At 34.7% G+C, this 19,762-nt stretch overlaps 1 protein-coding gene across 2 annotated transcripts in view; it reads right to left on the bottom strand.

Annotated features, from left to right (window-relative positions):
• Positions 1-965: 965 nt before the first annotated feature.
• The window catches only part of LOC110827946 (proton-coupled amino acid transporter-like protein pathetic), a 92,118-nt gene continuing 73,321 nt past the window's right edge, over positions 966-19,762 (bottom strand). For both annotated transcript variants that reach the window (XM_022060138.2, XM_087361261.1), the window contains 7 exons: positions 19,340-19,490; positions 18,411-18,532; positions 17,375-17,459; positions 16,313-16,588; positions 15,010-15,188; positions 12,710-12,876; positions 966-12,374 (listed from right to left, as the gene is read on the bottom strand). In XM_022060138.2, the coding sequence (XP_021915830.1) occupies positions 12,121-12,374; positions 12,710-12,876; positions 15,010-15,188; positions 16,313-16,588; positions 17,375-17,459; positions 18,411-18,532; positions 19,340-19,490 (1,234 nt within the window). In that variant the 3' untranslated portion in view covers positions 966-12,120. The remainder of the gene's footprint in view (positions 12,375-12,709; positions 12,877-15,009; positions 15,189-16,312; positions 16,589-17,374; positions 17,460-18,410; positions 18,533-19,339; positions 19,491-19,762) is intronic.

The following is a 19,762-nucleotide window of genomic DNA, read 5'->3' as shown; positions in this document are numbered from 1 at the left end:
TGGTTCAATATGAACCAGCCTTGGATCAATTACATAATTACTGAGCTCACTCAGTCACAACCCATTCAACATGCTTTGTGTTTAAGAATTACTGAAAGGGGGTGGTCTAGCGGTTAGAACGCTGGCCCTGTAATCCTGGGGTCTCGGGTTCGATTCCCGAAGGTGCCAGAATTTATAACTTGTGTTGGGCAAGGCCGTGGTCTAGGCAACACGGAGATTTCCTCCGGGGGCTTCCCCGGTTTCTCCATTCACACACAGAAGAAGGAAATGGCAAACCACTTCTGGATCATCTGCCAAGAACGTATATGAACAGGTCCCAGTCCGAGAAAAGGATGGAAGGATCCTGTTCATATGGACCTGTCGTCAGACAGAACACTAATAATAATAATAAAAAAAAAAAATGCAGACATCATATAATGTCTTTTACACATGTTATACTTTCTGAAAATTAGACTACCATTTTAAATTTGTAAGCCATTAGGTTCTTTGACCAAGCTTCTGTGTACTCTGTGTTAGAAGGTGTCAACATTCTGTATTTGCTTACCTATTTGGTTCTTCACAAAACAAAAATGTGGGACACCACACGCAGGTCATATTTGTGATACACATAGTTTTGGCCACACTTCATGGAAAACATATGGGCAATTGCCAACATTCTCTTGTAGAAACTGACCAACATTTCAGAGGTGCTAACTGTCTCCACCATCAATGGCTCATCACACCTCTCATATGTCAGTCAATTTCTACAAGACTACATTTTACAACATCCCAAACGAGTTTTCTTCTATTCAATCTTGATAATTTACACTCTCAAAGTCTTTTTCTTTAAATCCAATGTTAATATCTTCCCTCTCTATGGAACTCTATCTCCATATGGATTTCCACATTCCATCAGGATTATAATTTACGTAAATTAAGAAAAGGAAAGGGGAACAAAGTGATATTTTATTATATATGTAAAACAATTTACTGTTTCAATATATCTTTACTTTATATATATATATTATATATGTGTGTATCATGTGCATAAAACACAATTCTATTTCTCATTAGTGTACTCTAGCATACTATTATACAAACAAAACTGACAATACATAAAGACCTATCATTACTTCAATCAATACAACAATCACTCAACAATGCAAATCTTAAAATTTCACAGGACATCACTTATATAAAAAAAAGAAATAACACAAGTCACTTGGAGCTAGATTTGAAGTTGTTTTCAAATGTTACAAATACGAGAAATAAAACAGCATACTTGATCCAAAGTTCAGACTGATGACGTTGATGGCATTAATTGCCAAAATAAAATTAATATCCTGCAGAAATCAACATAATAACTGATAAGATTAATAACACATCTCAACAAATTAGCAATGAAATTGCCAACAAACAACATGGTATGCACATGAGCTGTTTACAGACATGTGAAATGCACTTCTCACCATAAACCTTCCACAACTTAAAAGCCTTAATATATGTTTCATTTTCTGGTTTATTTTAACTTTAATATACAGGAATCCTCTATATTATGAGGCTGCTGGTCACACTTTAACTTAGGATTAATGGCTTAGTCCTATGCTGCTGCAAAACAACCAGCTAAACTGCACATAAACCATGATGGACAGTCAACAAAGGTCAAAAAATCATGTTAAATGCAGAAATCAACTAAAAATTAAATTGGATTACCTGCAACAGGGGTACTAGGACCTGGAGCTACATTCACACTTTCTTGGTAACTCCCAGGCTGTCAGGTTATAAATGACATTTTATTAAAAGATTACTTACTATCACAAATAGGATCACATTAATTTATTTGACAGATCTGCTGAACTATTTATATTAATTATTCATTTAAAATTAAATATTCAGTTCATGTAGTGAACAGTTGTTACTAGGAATATAATACAGTATTTCAAAAATGTATCGAGCCTGTATAAAACATAACAGTGGGTCAAACTTGACCAACATTATTAGTCTCTGATCTACAATGAGCTATACAGATGTGGTATTTTACCACACTCACCTCATCCAATTTAGTGTTTTGTGTTGTCCATCATTCCAGCTGTCCAGTTCTATAAATCTGCTAGCTTATCTACACATCAAAACATTATTCATGGAAAAGTTTTCAAGTTATAAGATATAAGAACAGAAATTGCATTTCACACTTCAGCTTCATCAGCTTTAATCTGTAAACAGCATTAATAATGGAAATTCAATACAGAGTTGATGCATTGCACATGCTAGAATTTCAACAGTTCTTAAATTTAAAAACAAATTTTTGCTTCCCAGAACCACTGCAACCATCCCCAAAATGTATATCTTATATATAAATATAATATATATCTCACTACTGAAGACATCACATTATTGTGAATGTATAACATTCACAAACCTGAGCCTTGAGCTAACGCTCACAAACAGAACAAAATACCATAAACAATCAAAACAATAGATACACTTTAGGAAGGCAAACACAACTGGACTAGGAAGAGATACAAAAAGACTAAGTGTTCAGCTATATGTTAATGGCACACGATTGGTATTTCCACAAAAGTTACTTATAAGGACATAGAGCAGCCATATTGTTTGAATTAGCAACATGAACTCACTTTTTTAACTTCCAAGTGATTAAGCACTAGGTTACACCAGATACCCAACTGTCTCTCTGTTATTATAATTTATGGTGGCATTAATATAATTATTTTTCTCTTTCTACACAAATATTTCAGCTATATATATATATATATATATATATATATATATATTATTAAAATATTTATTAAAAACTTTTGCCGTCAATCACAAATATAATATTGTTAAAAGATTAAAACATCATTTAACGTTCCTATCGAGTACTCGATTACATTGGAACTTACACGACTAGTTTCGGCTATAATTTAGCCATCAACGGGTGTTATGTAGTTTAAACTTATTATTATAGCCGAAACTAGTCATGTAAGTTCCAATGTAATCGAGTACTCGATAGGAACGTTAAATGATGTTTTAATCTTTTAACAATATTATATTTGTGATTGACGGCAAAAGTTTTTAATAAATATTTTAATAATATATAATCACAATATGACGCATTTACAATATCTTATATATATACACACACACACACACTGATAGCCATTTCCTATTAACATATGACTTGCTAACAGTGTATTATATTTATATATATAGCAAGTCATGCCAGTAATCTGTAATCTGAATAAATTTTTTGACATTCTGAGTGGACCAAAACAGACAGAAACCACTTTTTTCCAAATGTACAGAAAAGTTCATGTTTCTAAATCCTGATCACAGTATATAATAGTCAATTATAAAAATGCACAATGTTTCTTAATATTAAATAAACTAAACTATCTTAACATTGAAACCAACAATGTGCTAGGTCACAGATGAAGCCCCTAAATTAGGAATGAAGTACTTCCCAGAACTTGGAATTAACATTTGATAAAACTATAGTTGCTGTCTTCTACAATATGACTACCTTTCCTTTCTCTACAGAAGAGTCTTTATTAATTAAAGTCTCACCATTTTTTGCAAGAGAAACAATAATCTTTAAACTAAAATGTAATGTTAATAACATTGTACAAGTGATAACAATTACTAGCCTAAATACAAGGCATTGTTAATTCTTTTCTCCTCAGTATATTAACTGAATTAAAATGGTCATGACAGATCAGTCTTTCTTTTCCCAAATTTAACAACTAGAATTTTAAAAGGGGTGTTATGTAACACAATTTGAGATGAAGTTACATAATTTTGAGAGAGGTTCACATAAGTCTGTGCAAAAGGACAAGGAACGTCATGGGATATACTGTAATAAATGCATAGAGTATATTTATAGAAATTTCTCACTGCACAGATCACTTTTAAATTTAAATTATGTGAAGTAATAATACATTAACTGTATTAGCTCTAACACAGTGGTATCTACAACATAAGTGAACTCAGATTCAGAGTTTAACAAATTTGAAATCTGATTTATCTCACACTGTTAAAATACAGTGGACCATATCTGGCAGGATTTGTCCATATTTTTAGGCTATGTCCAGCCATCAGTATTTATTTCTTAAAATTGGTGAGTAAGTCTACATTTTTATCTGTAATGCAAAAATGTAAAATTATTAGAAACAGTTTGAACAAATTCATTTATCTTCATCCAATATAAAGTGCTATTTAATGTTCATGTTGCCTGGCACTGCCATTTGGTCATACTCTCTTTCAATGGTGATGCTGCTAATCCCTCAAACATGTATAATATTATGTGACCACCATTATCTATGTGCTTTTGTGCTAATTTTTTAACCTTTAGTCATGTACTTTCTTTTCAAAGTGGTTATTTTTGTAAGATATTTTTATTTTGTGTGTATTTAATTACATATACAGTTACAGAAAACAACAAAAAAGAGGGGAAGGATTTTTTGTTTCAATTTTAAAAGCACTTTAAATTAAAATACATTATATTGGGTTCCCAGTTCATGTATTTTTACTGCTGGAACAGCTCAGTAGTAATGTCCATTATAAAAAATGGACAAACTATTCCAATGGAGACAATATTTAATGTTCAACTAAAATCCTAAAAATTGCAGCATTTTTTCTGTGGTGACATCCCAAGTACATTTCAGTAAACAGAATAATTGCTGTTATGTTCAATATGAATCAATGACTGTAAAGAGTATTTTGCAAAAGACTGACTCAATACAGAAGTGTAATTATGGCAATAAACTTCATTTTGACTAGTACTTGTTTTCTCTTGATTCTAATGTCCTGTATTTTATGTATGTTTTCTTCATTCTCTTGTTGTACATTTGGTAACCCTAAGAATGATCCATATGAATACTAAATATAACACTATACAAAGCAGGTAACAAAGCATATAGAAAATACTATATTAAAGGTATAGTTAGAAATGTATGCATAACTTTATGAACATAGTTAATCTCATTCGTATTCCAAACACTGGACACACATGCAAATCTATAAATGTGGTGATGGCAAACTGTTGAGAACATAACAGCACTTCAATGTGAACATGACCACTTTAAAATTATCTTGATAGTTGCTGACAAAATAATTTTTAGGATGTCATGATGTCTTTCAATTTTAAATATACATAGTTACATATACTTACTGCCAGCCAATAAGAAGTATTGTTCTTTGATTAATATTCCAAATAATCCTATGGCAATAAAGCAAATCAACAACACAGATAATGTAAAATTGCTCTCTATAATTCACAAATTGAATACACATAATTTAAATTTCTTAGTTGAGACTGCCTTATATTCAGGTTAATGTAATAAGTTTGTATGTTTGCTGGGTAACAATCAAATACAGAAGTTCTTGTATTATACACATGCCATTAAAAATCCATAGCTGAAACTCTGTTAATGTACTTAAAATATAATAAGATCAAACCAAAAATAGTGTTTGATACTGTCTTTGTTCACAACCTATGGGTGGGATTGTTGTATATATTAAAATACTTTCCAAACATTGAACCTTCCTGCTTAATACTGGATTAACAAACCATGTTTCTGCAGAAGGATACAATCATAAATTACAAAGTAAAATATAAATAAAAACTACTAATTTAAAATTCAGTCAGATCTGGGATGCTTATAATAATACAAATTTTAAAATCTTCATATTCAATTCAATTCCAACGATATTAAACGTTAAAATATGGCTTTCAATGAGATGTTAATACTACACTTCTCTGTTCTATAGAGAGTACATAAAAACTGCAGTGTGCCAAAACTATGTTTTGGAAAATGTCATGTTGTAAGAAAACAAGGCACAAATCTGTTATAATAAAGTTACTTCATTTGGTTTCTTCTGTACAATAATACTGTGTCTGATATACATTTTAAGCTTCTCCTCATTGCCCATCACAGAAAAAAGGTTGATGATAGCTAAGTTAGAATATCCACTGACACGAACATCCCAGATTACATGAAGACTTTTCATTCAATATGCCTGATGCTATATTTACAGTATACATTTACTGTTCTGTCACCAAATAGCATTCTTGCAGGGTTCCACCTTGTTTCAAAACTGCAAAATGCATAACCCTGATCTACAGGAAATTAGACAGTTAGAGGCAGAAGCCAGTTTACATGGTAGCATACATTTCAAAATTACACAAGATACAATCTGTTGATTAAATTGCTTACACAAGCGGTCAGATCCTTCTACAAAAACACAGTTTGTATAATATAATCAAACCTACTTTAAAACTGGAGATGTACATTCATTCAAAAACAGATGCACCATTAAACAGTAAAAATACTTTAAATGGTAATTTCAGGCGCCAAAATCAAAACAGAATTTTAAAGCTGCTTTATAAAAATATACCATTTAGATAACAAATACATTAGCTTCTAGACACATCTCTTGAAAATATCAGTTTCTGTTTGAGCCTGTACACTATATCACAAAAGTATGAGATGAAGAACTCACCCCACAGCCCCTGAAATGAGACGTCTTGCCCTAATGCTGAAGCATAGGGCAATATCAATTTACTTCTCATGGAAACTTCATATACAAGTCTTGTCTTACTCTTTTAATTTCATTATAAAAAGTGTTTTGGTCACATTACAGATAGAAACATTTGATCTCCATACACATCAGCAGCAAGGTAACTGTGTCAGTGGTGATTCTGTGGAACATTTGGAAATACCCGATTATAGTCACAAACATTTTAAATTCAAATCATCAATAACAATCAATATTTTTACTTTCTACAAGTAGTTTTTCTTTCTTATCAATGTTGTCAATAGCATATACAAAATTTCTGACAGAATTGACATAACACACAATACTACTAGAGATTTGAGATTCTCACAGTTGGAGAAAATGTTGATACTAGTCTTCTTGGTTGTGATGCCATGTAGGCTGAAGATGAAGGCAGAATGTTCCCCTAAACACTGGCATCTACCTACACATCCATGTGGCATCACAACACAGAAGACCATCACTGACAATAATGCTATAGTTAGGATTCGAGGTTTTCGTGGTTTTGAGTCTGAAGATGGCTGTCTTCTACTGCTAGAGTTCTTCAATGATTACATATAAAGGGCTGATATTTCAGATATCAATGACAAAAACAAACTTATTGAAATACAGATTATATAACATAATATTTCTCAATTGAAGGGCTAAAATTGAATCAAAGTGGACCATGATAAAATGTAAGATTGGCTAATGTATAAATATACCAAAGAAGACAATATGTGCTTATATCAACATAACAAAAGAACTCCATGGAGCACAGTTCTTCTTGAGCATCTTCTAAGTTTCATGTAAGTCACTCAGCTAATGAATAAATTCCCCAACTTTTATAGAAACCAAAGGTTCATTACTGTGTACACAAGAGCCTGCCAGATGAATCCAGCCCACATCCTCCAACCCTATTTCCTTACAGTTCATTTTAATATTATCCTCTCATCTATCTACCATGCAAGTGATCTCTTCCCTTCAGGGTCTGCAACTACAATTTTTTATGGATTCTCCCCAATGCTACATGCCCCATCCATTTATCCTCTTTGATTTTACAATGATAAAGAACACAAATTATGGGCCACATCTTCATGCAATCTTTTGCAGCCTGTTGTTATTTCATCTCTTTGGTCCATATATTCTCCTCAGCACCCTGTTCTCATACACCCTCAGTCTGTATTTTCCCCTTAATATCATGTTTCACACCTACACAAACCAGCAGACAGGAATAGAGTTTTATCTTCATATTTTTAAATACCAGATGGGAAGACAAAAGATTCTGAACTGCATAGTAGTAAATATTCCCAAAATTTAATTTGCTCCTAATTTCTTCATGGATGCAATTTTTATTTTTTATCTTTATTCTCAAATTTTTGAACTTTGCACACATTTTCAAAGGCTATAGCTGTATAAGCTTCTGTTATATAATGATTTTGTCCTCATGAACACTAAATATGATCATGGTGTCGTCTGTGCATAAGCTTTTAAATATATGTATTGTGGCTTGTCGATTAATTGATCAATGCAAAAATATATTTTCTTGAAGCTTTATCTACATTTCTGTGCCATAGCTTAGGTGGCTAGTTGTGGGCTTCACAATGCAGAGGTCTGTGTTGACACTCTGGGTAGTTTACATGGGATTTGTAGCGGATAAAGTGGCACTAGAACAGGTTTTTATGCAAATCCTTTGGCTTTTCCCCTGACAGTATCATTCCTTCAATGCTTCATATTCACTCAAGTATCATCTGGAGGCTGTACAACTGGCCTGTAAGCGACCCACTTCTACAGAGTCATAATCCTATCTCATTGCAACAAAAACAATAATAATAAAAATAATACTCTCTGTGTATTATATTGAAGAGGACTGACATGACACCAAAGCAGACTGATACATTGGTGGGATGCATGGAAGTATTTAAAATTCAAAAGATCAGTTTTGTGATGTAGTCATTCTGACATGGAATATCTGGCAGACTATAGTGGGTCACACAAAGTTTTCCCACTTCTTGTAATTGACTTCATCTAAACAATACAGATATACATATTAAATCTCAATTATTAAAACCAAATTACTGATATTTAGATATTACAGCATTATTGACAAAATTGTATTTATTAATACAATGATAAATATTTAACCCTTTCAATGCCAACATGAAGGTTTCATACCAAGCACACAGTAAAAGGACTAATTTCAATATAATACTGAACATTTAACTTCAGTAAAACAATTATTTGGCATTTTATGATTTCATAATGAAGAAGGAAAAAAGTTTGCATGCAAGAATCACCACTGACTTTATGGAACTGTAATTCTTATATGTAGGGCTACTCTTGTGTCCACACATTCAAGACAGCAATAAGTATTATGTATATGCCAGACGATCTTGCAGACCAGGAATTACCATAGGCACTTGTGGTACTCAATAACTCTTGTCAAAATACAGCATCAACATATAATTAAAAGGATACATTTCCAAAACTTTGCATTGTTTTAAGAATGGACAAATTCCAGTGATACATGAGCATGCTATAAACCACTAGTGAGATATAAAGAAGATTTGTATCACTGAAATAAGAAAAATAAGATAGGAATCAGGTTTCAATTCACAGAATTCACCTGACAGGACTGAGGGAAAATTTTATGTCAAATGGCAAAACTAGAAAACTTCATTCAGGATAGCCCATTCCCAAAATTGTAACTACAACCTGATGGGTTGGTAAGCTTAAACATCAAGGGTTTGCAGATTTTCCTACCACATTTACAGTTCTCCTGTCATTCCCATCTTCAGTTGCAGAAACCGCAATGGTAATTCCGTCCTTTGCCTCCTTGCATCCCTTAACTGGTCGATTTGAGATGATCCTGTAAGATTGCATTCAGCACTTTTCCCCATGTCAGACAAATGCCACTGATTGTGATTATACTAACACATGTGTATCTGTATATTGTTTAACTTCCTTACTGTGACCAGCATGGTAATTATATTAAGACTAATGTATCTTTCTTACTGTATATCAGTTACTAAAAATGTGCAGAATACACTTCCATTACGGAAGAGTTCACTAACCCCAACAAAAATCAAAAGCAAAGGGGTAGGTCTACAACTGTTCTACCAGATTTCTTGGAATGTTAATATATGCAGCTTCTTTTATTGGGTAATATTTCTATCGTAAAATCAAACACCCTCTCAGTAGCAGGTTCAAGTACTGATAAGTGCTTAGAACAGGAATGATGCTATTTATACCGCTGACCCCAAGCAGCAACCGAGCTCCTCCCCGAGATAATATAGGTGTTTTTTTTTTCTTTTACTCCCAAGAGTTGATCTTATTTGTTAATGAAGAAGTTCGTGTACTTTTAAAACCAAAAATATTCCAGGACGTTATCTGCACATCCAATGGAAACTAAATGGCATGGAACTGTATCATACTTGATTACAGTGCTTAACAGTAGATTTGTATTGCCACATATATTGGTGGATGGTGGCTAGCAGGGGATGGCATCCCATTGGGGTACTCCCTTTAAAATTATGTATAGAATTTATGTTCTGAGGCATTCATGAACAAAATGTAAGGGTAGTGGTATACAGAGGGGCACTGTATCAAGATTTAACTGCACAGACAACGTAATACTGTCTTTTTGTGTCTGTAAAGTCATTTGAACAGAAAGTAATTCCTGGCCTGACTCCATAAATGATCTACTGACAGAGCATCACGCTAACACGTATAAAATAAATAAAATCATGTCATACATCATTTCAGGTACATCCCATGTGTCCAAGAATAACAAGCAAGGTTTACTCCACAACTGAACTGTAAGGTCCTGCTGCTAGATCTCTTGTCAATCAAAATTTGTCCCAGAGGTGTGCTGCAACTGAACTGATTCCATAATGATGCACGTGCACGCACACATGCACATAAACACAGACACATACATGGCATTACATAAACAGATAATATGTAAACATAATACCAATAAAATAAACATTTTAAAAGGCAGCCATTCATAAAAGAGGAAGTTGAATGTAAATTTCATGTTAAAACTAAATGCTTACAGCTACAAAAAAATAGGGTTATGTTACTGGTATAGGTTAAATAGCATTTTCAAAGTTGGTAACACACCTCTGGTTCACTCAACATCAAATTGTCTTCTAACCCCCTCCCCTTTAATTTGTGAACAATTTCATACTTAAAACTTTGATATTACTACAGACAGAACTGTTGACTCTAACATTACAAAAACAACCATATGCATCTAATATTCTAACACTGTACTGTACACTGTCTATATGCATATTACACACCAAGCATCTTTAGTTAAAACACATGCTACATTAACCACTTAAGTGGGTGAAATGAATATTTGCCTGTAATAAAATGAGTATGCCACCTGCAGTTACTGTGTGCATTTACATATTACTTACTCCTCCTGCAGCATACAAATGGCAGTTATATACAACACAAGGAGTATCATTCCCTTGAATTTGGCAGTATTTTTAGTCATTCATTTACACGTAATTAAATTGTTGTATATAATTTTATTATAAAAATAACCCACTTAAGAGGTTAAACAACAGTCATTACAAGTAAAAAGTGTAATTTGATCATAAAATTATACTGTCACTTTAAACATAAAAATAACTCAAGTGTGGTCATACATTTAACTCAGTTAGTACCATTACCTTCTCAATAAAAACACACAACTGCTGGTTCTCAATGCAGGAACTTGACCACTGAGAAAACATCCTCACTAAATGGCTATAATTGGGATCTTCCTTGTAAAAAGCAAGGAAATATCATAACCATATCTTCTGCATCACTACTTTGTAGCGAATCAGCACTACCTTGCTGTAGTCAGCGTTGAAATTTGCTAACTAAAACTTAGCACTACAAGGCAAGGGCATGTAATATTTACATGATTAACACTAATTCATTCCACTTGCATGTGGAACTAGTCTCTGCATGCTCAGGCCATAACAAACAGGTGTGTTCAGAAATAGCATACAGAAAACAATATTCAAAACATATCAGAACATACGTTCATTTATGTTTATTTCTAAACAATATTAAGGTAAGTTCAGAAACTACATATGATAACCTCTGTGAAGAACAGTGTCCTAAAGGAACACATTCAAAAATATAAATAGAGCACATGAACTGAAGACAGAATAAAAAGAGAAGACTGTTAGGGTAATGGAAGACTTGTGATCTTCTTCTAAATTAATGATACTCCTTTCTCAGTATTTTACTGCTGTTGTCCAGGGTACTTTCTGTTTATACATCCAAAGTGTATTCATTCACAGCATAATACTGTTGACTGCTCTAACTAATTTCATCAATATGATCACCAGGGTTTACTCTTTAAGAAACTCTGGTCGGTTAAGCATGCTGTATAATATATAAGTTAAAGTTCATGTTGTAATGAAATTACTAATTTCTTGACACACCAGTCATCAGACCCATTTGGTAGATAAAACCTGAGTCTCTGCAGAATACCACAGTTTACTGACTGCCAGAACTGAAAGCCCTCTATACCAAACCAGTTAAACTAGAAAGCAGCGACTGCTCCCATCTTTTGCATCTCTTCTCTTGCACTGATGAAGTTCACTCAGTGCCTCCAAATTCTGTTATAATCTCTTCAATGCTTGTTATTGTGCCTGTGATGAAGCCGAGGACTCCAAATAGGATTATGAAGACGTTCTTCCACAGTCGCCAGTAACAAGATCCCATGCCCGGTGAATCCCAAAATGTTACAATTTCGATGATGGCTGGGAACATGAGGCCAAGAGTGGACAGACAGACAGCACCCACTAGTGAAATGAACGGTCCCAGCTGCGGTATTGCCACAGCTATCGCCACTGTTGACAGACGATAGATTTGTTGTAACAAGCCTTTTCAGAACTTACTTTATTTCATTCCTTAACAGATATATTTAAAAGATCATTCACCTTTAAAACTCAAGTCATTAACACCTGCTCAGAAACTCGATATACCACTTCTAGCCAGTGAGTATTTATTAGTTTTAATAACATTTATAATTTAGAACTTAAGAAACGTTTCAAATAAAATCAGATATTCATGCAGTCAATACAAGGCAGAAACAATATTCTTCGCAGACCAGTCCGTAATTTCATGTCTATCAAAAAGGAGTTTACTACACTTTTGTGTGGATATGTAAATTAGGTTAACTCACCTGTTGCAATTACAAGTATGGTCCTGACAGCGTACTCAGCTGCAAATTTGTGTGCACCAAACCTGTGTCCAATGGACTTCCAAATGATTTCCATGGGTACATAAAACTGCAGTCCATATGTAAGGAAAATTGCTACTGCAATCATCACTTTAACTGACTGAGCCAGACTGAAACAGCAAAACAGCATTTTCAATTTTGTTTGTTGACACAGACAACATTTCAAGTCAGTGACTAAACAGTGCACAGATAATGTGCGAATGAATTAACAACAGTCCCACTTTCAGAAGAATCTTCAGAAAAATTTTACAGTGGTGCATTACTCCTGTAATAAGCTATTTTACGGTCCATTTAACCTCTACCAGCCATGGCTTATGTGCTGTCCAAATTACTGTTTTAGCCTGGCAGAGACGTACCTCAAAAAATACATTAAAATTTCTAGACAGTGCAGCTATAAAATTAACTTTTATGTTTTGGGTCAACCTAGTTTTGGATAAGAATCCAATTCTACTGCATGAATACACACTCACAAAGAAATCTCACAGTATAACTCCAGAATGTTACTGCTACATCAACCTGCTCAGTCTTTGGGCGTTAATAAAAGAGAATCACTCCGTTAAATCACATTTTAAGTCTTTAAAGGTAATGAGGATAGCACCGAGAGCAGAACCATTGAACGTTGTAATTGGAAACCAACAGATGGAGAATGTGGAGCATTTCAAGTACTTGGGAAGCATAGTCACGACGGACGCCCTGTGCACCAAGGAAGTAAAAGCAAGGAGAGCCATGGCCAAGGCAGCTTTCGTCAAGAAGAGGATACTTCTCACTAGCAAGTTGGGCTTGGAGATGAAGAAGAAACTAGTGAAGTGTTACGTATGGAGCAGAGACTTGGACACTCAGGAAGAAGGAACAGAAATACCTGGAGAGTTTCAAAATGTGGTGTTGGAGAAGAATAGAGAAGATCAGGTGGACGGATCGAGTGACCAACGAAGAAGTAATGAGGAGAGTCAACGAGCAAAGAAACATTCTGCAGGCGATTACACGAAGGAAAGCTAACTGGCTGGGACATATTATGAGAAGGAATGGATTAATGAGTGATATCATCGAAGGCCAGGTTGAAGGAAAGAGAGGACTGGGAAGAAGATTGATACAGCTAACCGACGACCTTAAACAAGGAAAGAATATGACGTTCCAGGAATTAAGGCGAGAAGCCGAGAATAGGGACAACTGGAGAGCTCTTTTTGGGCAGAGCAATGGACCTGTCGTAAGACAGAACACTTAATAATAATAATAAATAATAATGGCAAGAACAATTTTAAGTTAGTGCATTTTGTGCAGAAAAGGTAAACTGGCCATGCCTGCTTCTTCCCACAACCTTCACATTCATATCTCGCAACAGTGAAATATACATTTAATTAAAGACTGAACATCTAACTAAGATTGGAGCTGGGGTAGCTCAGTCGGTATAGTAACTGAACTACAGACTGGATGACCAGGCTTCGATCACCAACAGAGGCACAGTATTTTTCCTCTAGCCTGTTTACAGACTGGCTCTCATCCTGGGTCCTTCCCTGGGGGCAAAGCATGAATGGGGCGTGATGCTGACCACTCACCCCTATCTAGTGCCAAAGTTAAGAATGAATAAGAGCTATACCTCCACTCCCCCCAAGTGCCTACATGGCATGTAGTTGGCCAGCTTTACTTTTTTATTTTTATTTTTTACATATAACAAAGCAAAATCTTTAACCTTTCGCTGTACCATGAAAATTTATCGTATCGTAACACCAACATATCAGTTAACCTAATTGCCCTTCATAAAGCGTGGTTTAGTATATTAAACAATGCAAAGAGAATTCATTTTATCAAGTTATGCTTGCATTTAGCATACCAAAGATGTCTGATTGAATGACAGGCTGGCATTGATTTATAGTCACTTAAAAGATATTTCTTAAAATCCATAGTTTATTCACCATTGAATGATAGAATGACTGGGAAATGAGCTGATAAGCATATGGAAGGAACTGGTCTGAGTTTATTTTAAGGCATTATATGGAAAGACTGAGAAAAATATCAACCTGGGCCAGGATTCAAACACAAAATGTCCTAAATATGTGGCAGGAGTGCCTCCTCTACTGCAACATTCAGTCAACAAAGGATTAAACTGAAGGACATTTAAGACATTAATCAATGATCAAGGATTACTGATAATGAATGTAAAATAAGGGTAAGCTTTAAATCTTGGGTATGTCTTATGTGATACTAACCTCTTCAGCTGATTCAGAATTATTAAAAACAATACTCACACTTCAGTGACAGGGAGGTTCAGAGTTATGCTTCCCTTCGTGTCATCGCCATACTGAAGGAAACCAAAGAAACCGACTCCAGTGTACAACATCACAACCACAGCCATTCCAATGTTAAGAACTCCTGGACATCCAATGAAATGGGAAGGAGTCTTCATGTTGTTTTCTAATGGCATCACCTGCAAACACAATTGGTTTCAACTGAAAGCAGCCAATACGCATCCAGCAGGGATCCCTATTCTTAACTTCATAAAGATGGAAAAAAGAAAGACATGTCCCCTGTGCTTAACCCTCATACAGTAGGGCCCCGCTTTTCGGCGCTCCGCTTTATGGCGATCCGCTAATACGGCGCTCAACAGCTGAGTCAGAGAAGTGCGTCCGGCGCCATTTTCTCGTCGCTGATTCAGTCTGTTTACAGCTTTTGTGCGCTCCGCGTCTCTCTGTATTTCTGGCAATTTTTCAGTTATTACAAACTGTATATTTATATAATATTTTTGTGTTACTACAGTGTAATTACAATGGCGTCAAAGGGTAGTAGCGATAAAAAGAGGAGTCGTAAGCCTCTTACTTTAAATTCCAAGTTAGAGATGATTAAACTTCGTGAACAAGGCATGTCTATGGCTTCCGAACCATCACCAAAACGAATAGGATTCGTTGAAGAGTCAGATAATGAAGATGCGCCATCTCCTTCATCCTTCCTACTATAAGCACATCAACTTTCAAATTTATATTCACCAATCACTATAAGCTGAGGACAATGTGTGTATTACTGATATTCATTTAACTTTCATATCATTTTCTTAGGCCTAGCGCTATTGTGCACTTACTATATGATAGTGTAACATCTTAGTAGGCTTTGATATGCATTTGCAAGTGAAATAAGGCAAAGATCCGCTTTTTGTCGATTTTCGCTTTACGGCGGGGGTCTGGTCCCTAACCCGCCATATAAGCGGTGCCCTACTGTAATACGATACAAATCCAGCCTCTTGCCAGGCTTTAATTACAGGATTAATGGTTTAACATTACGCTACTGTGACACACAACCAGGCATTACCAGCTGGACGACATATAAGCTGCAACACGTGGTTTATAAAGATTAAATAGGCACCACATCATGTATATGTACAGGGGAGTGATGGTGTAAGTCCACCCATCTTTAACATCAGCACTAGATGGAGGAGAGTCATCTACGTCGGCCAACATTTGAAGGTGCGGAGATCAGGAAAACCACACAGAATTTTTTATAAAGATTTTATTAATTAAATATTCTTATTTCTTGCATATAAATATGCAGTTTTCTCACCACTCCAATTCCTTCCAGTGCAAAGATCGCAGTGCCAAAGAAGAGTGGAAGTTGATGAAGAGAAGTGAAATGTGGTCTGTCATCAACGCTTGGAAGATCAATAAAAATGTAGTAGAAGGTTATCCCAACACCTGTCGCCATAAGCAGGTTGGCAATCATAGAGAATGGCGCAAGCCACTTCAGGTTACGGACCATGTTGAGAAGAATAAGCGGTAATGCCAGCATTACCATGTACAGCCTTAGGTCTATCTTACTGTCCGCATAATGATCTGCAACCTGTAAACACAATTACATACTAACAACAAACATGATTGGAAAGGCGTACACTATGGAGTACACTGATTTTTCAGAGGTGTTCTTCACACCAAATCACAGATATTGACATAAGCAGGTTAACCATGGGAATAACAAATTATTATTATTATTATTTAGTGTTCTGTCTGAGGACAGGTCCATATGAACAGGATCCTTCCATCCTTTTCTCGGACTGGGACCTGTTCATATACGTTCTTGGCAGATGATCCAGAAGTGGTTTGCCATTGCCTTCTTCTGTGTGTGAATGGAGTAATTGTTGGGATGCCACGGAGGAAAACTCCGTGTTGCCTAGACCACGGCCTTGCCCAACACAAGTTATAAATTCGGGCACCGCCGGGAATCGAACCCGAGACCCCAGGATTACAAGGCCAGCGTTCTAACCGCTAGACCACCGTGGCTATTGAATAACAAATGCAACACTCTTATGAAAGGCAACAATTTTACCTTGGGTCATCGTTGCACTACTGTGATAATAACAAAAAAATGTAAGAATAAAAACTGTTATAAGAGTAACAATAACAGATATGCATTTTCTCTCACTCAATGTAAATATATATAATAACTCCTATGAAAATTATTGTTTTAGGCCTTAGTGTTCATGTTTTCTTCCTGTTTCCTAGTAATTTCTGTTAGAGAATTAACTATCTTCTTGCTTTTATAGATCATATGATATATGATGCCACTTATTTATCTTGATTTCATACTCCATACATTAATCATTATACCATACAGTTCCCAACTTCTTACCTGTTTGATGTTTGTCGCAACAAATACTATGTAAACGCAGCAGCACCCTAACAGATCCACAACAAGGAACAAGTTTATCAGTGCCCTGTAAACAGCAAAGACAACGCATTTACTGACCAGTACTCCAAGACTTATTGTATATGTAAACAGTTTGAATTCTGAACTGTTATTTTTATATACATAAGTAATTGTAGAAAATCAAGGATTATAACTGTCTATTTACAAATAAAATAACCGTTATTACATTTAATACTTGTGTGTCTCACTAAAATGTATTAACAAATTAATTTTCACTGTTTGACAATTATAAGTGCCTCTTTAAAGATGAAACTTAATACTTAAATAGTATTAAAAATATATTAAAATTGGCCGTCAATCACAATATAAGATAATTAAAAGATTAAAATATCATTTTACGTTCCGTATCGAGTACTCGATTTACATGTGGAACATTTACGACATGTTTCGGCTATATATAGCCATCATCAAGTGTTATGTTATAAACTTTATAACTGAATTACTGAATTTTACTGATTTTTTAATGATTTTTAGTTTTCATTTTTCTTATCATGTTCACGTCCATCATATTGTATCTTCATCCGTGGTTGTGTCACATGTCACTAATATGATTGTATGTCGTAGTGATGCCAATGTTGTGTATATTGGACCGAGAAGTAATATCGTAGCAGTATTAGGAGAGATTGGAGTTATACTGTATCGGATCGTGGCTGGTTCCACATGTAAAATGATATTTTAATCTTTTAATTATCTTATATTGTGATTGACGGCCAATTTTAATATATTTTTAATACTATTTAAATAAATCACAATATAACGCACCTACAATATCTTAATACTTAATTTTAAAAGTATGTTAATGTTCAGTTATAGATTTGTATTATATTTAATATGGGGACTTTCCCCCTTACATATTTTCTAGATGTAGAGGTGCTAGTATTCAAATATGCCAGACTTCTGAAGACTGAGTAGAAGACAGACATGTAGAGGAATAATATTCTCACAATAAAGCATTTACCTTGCCAATCCTGAAAATTTATGTACAGCTTTAGGACCGGCCAGGAAAGCTGCCTCAGCCAATTCTGCAAACCCTAATGATGGAACTTGTGTTCGCCTGCATATTACATGTGAACATTTAACCTACAAAATAAAAAAATACAGTCTTTTATAAGAAATCAAACCAAAAATAGAAAGGTTCAAAATCGAATGTATAATTCATGTATAGATTTTATAAATTGTTGTTGTAAGTCACATTCTTTTGCTGCGAAAGTTCTCTGTCCGAAAGAAATGGGCCTCATTTGCTTAATGAGATCTTCAGCGTATTATCACATATGTAGTGTTTCTGTTTCTAAAACATTTCACTGTCAACTGATAATTCCAATAATCTCAATCAGCTTCAACTTGCAAATTTATTTTACTGGTTTTGAGAAATTTCATTTTCCAGAAGCAACATTATCTAGGGGGAAGAAAAAAGATTCCCATACACCATATCAAATATGTGTAGGTTATAGAGGTAAAAATTCTGTGCATTCTTAAATTCTGATCTGCTTACTTTGAAGTGATCAACTTGATACTGCAGTTGCCTTCACACATTGGGACAGTCCCTGCTGCCTTTGTGGCAGAAGGTTTAGCCATATTGGAGAAAAGCCCAAACACGTCTCCTAGGAGACAAACTGTGACTCTCCATTTCAACAGTTTGTTGCTTTCCTTTAGTGTTATATTCTAGTATTAACTGATATCAATAAAAATGTAATAAGAGGATACATGTACACCATAACCTTCTCCTGGATTCAGCTGTATAAGAAATCCTAACCAATAAAATAAAATAATTTAGTTTGTATTTTAATTTTCTTGTCTCAACGGCCATCTTGTTTACCTGTCTCTCTTTCCTACAGTGACCTTTGCTTTAGCAAGCTTCTTTAATCCTGAAGAAAGCATAATACTTACCAGAATATGTACGCAATATGTACAGATGAATCCAATAGCAAAAGTAGCTACTACACCAAATGTCAGACCAGCATTCTTGAAGGCCATTGGCATAGCCAAAATTCCAGATCCTAAGCTCCCTTTAAGTAGATGGATTAAGGTATCTAGATCGCTATAAACAGAGAAAAAGAATAAATATTTAAATGTAATGTGATACATGAGTATTAAATTCAGATTAACCTCTACTGACCATGTGTCACAACCAATGTGCAGTCCAGTTTGTTGTGCATCACAGTAGCATATTACTATCATTAACCTCAAAGTTAGGTCTGACTGTCAGCCCTGGATTTAAACCAACTATTCCCATAAAATACAAGTTCAGCTTCATTTTGCATTATGTTTTATTCCTTCCAGAAAATATATTAAAATTCCAGTGCATATTAA

The sequence above is a fragment of the Zootermopsis nevadensis genome, unplaced genomic scaffold (assembly GCF_977971745.1).
Source record: "Zootermopsis nevadensis isolate Lab colony 2312 unplaced genomic scaffold, Znev_1.0 Znev_ptg000003l, whole genome shotgun sequence".
NCBI classification, from domain to species: domain Eukaryota; kingdom Metazoa; phylum Arthropoda; class Insecta; order Blattodea; family Termopsidae; genus Zootermopsis; species Zootermopsis nevadensis.
Note: the sequence above shows the minus strand (reverse complement) of the source record. Positions and strands in the feature narration are given on the sequence as shown.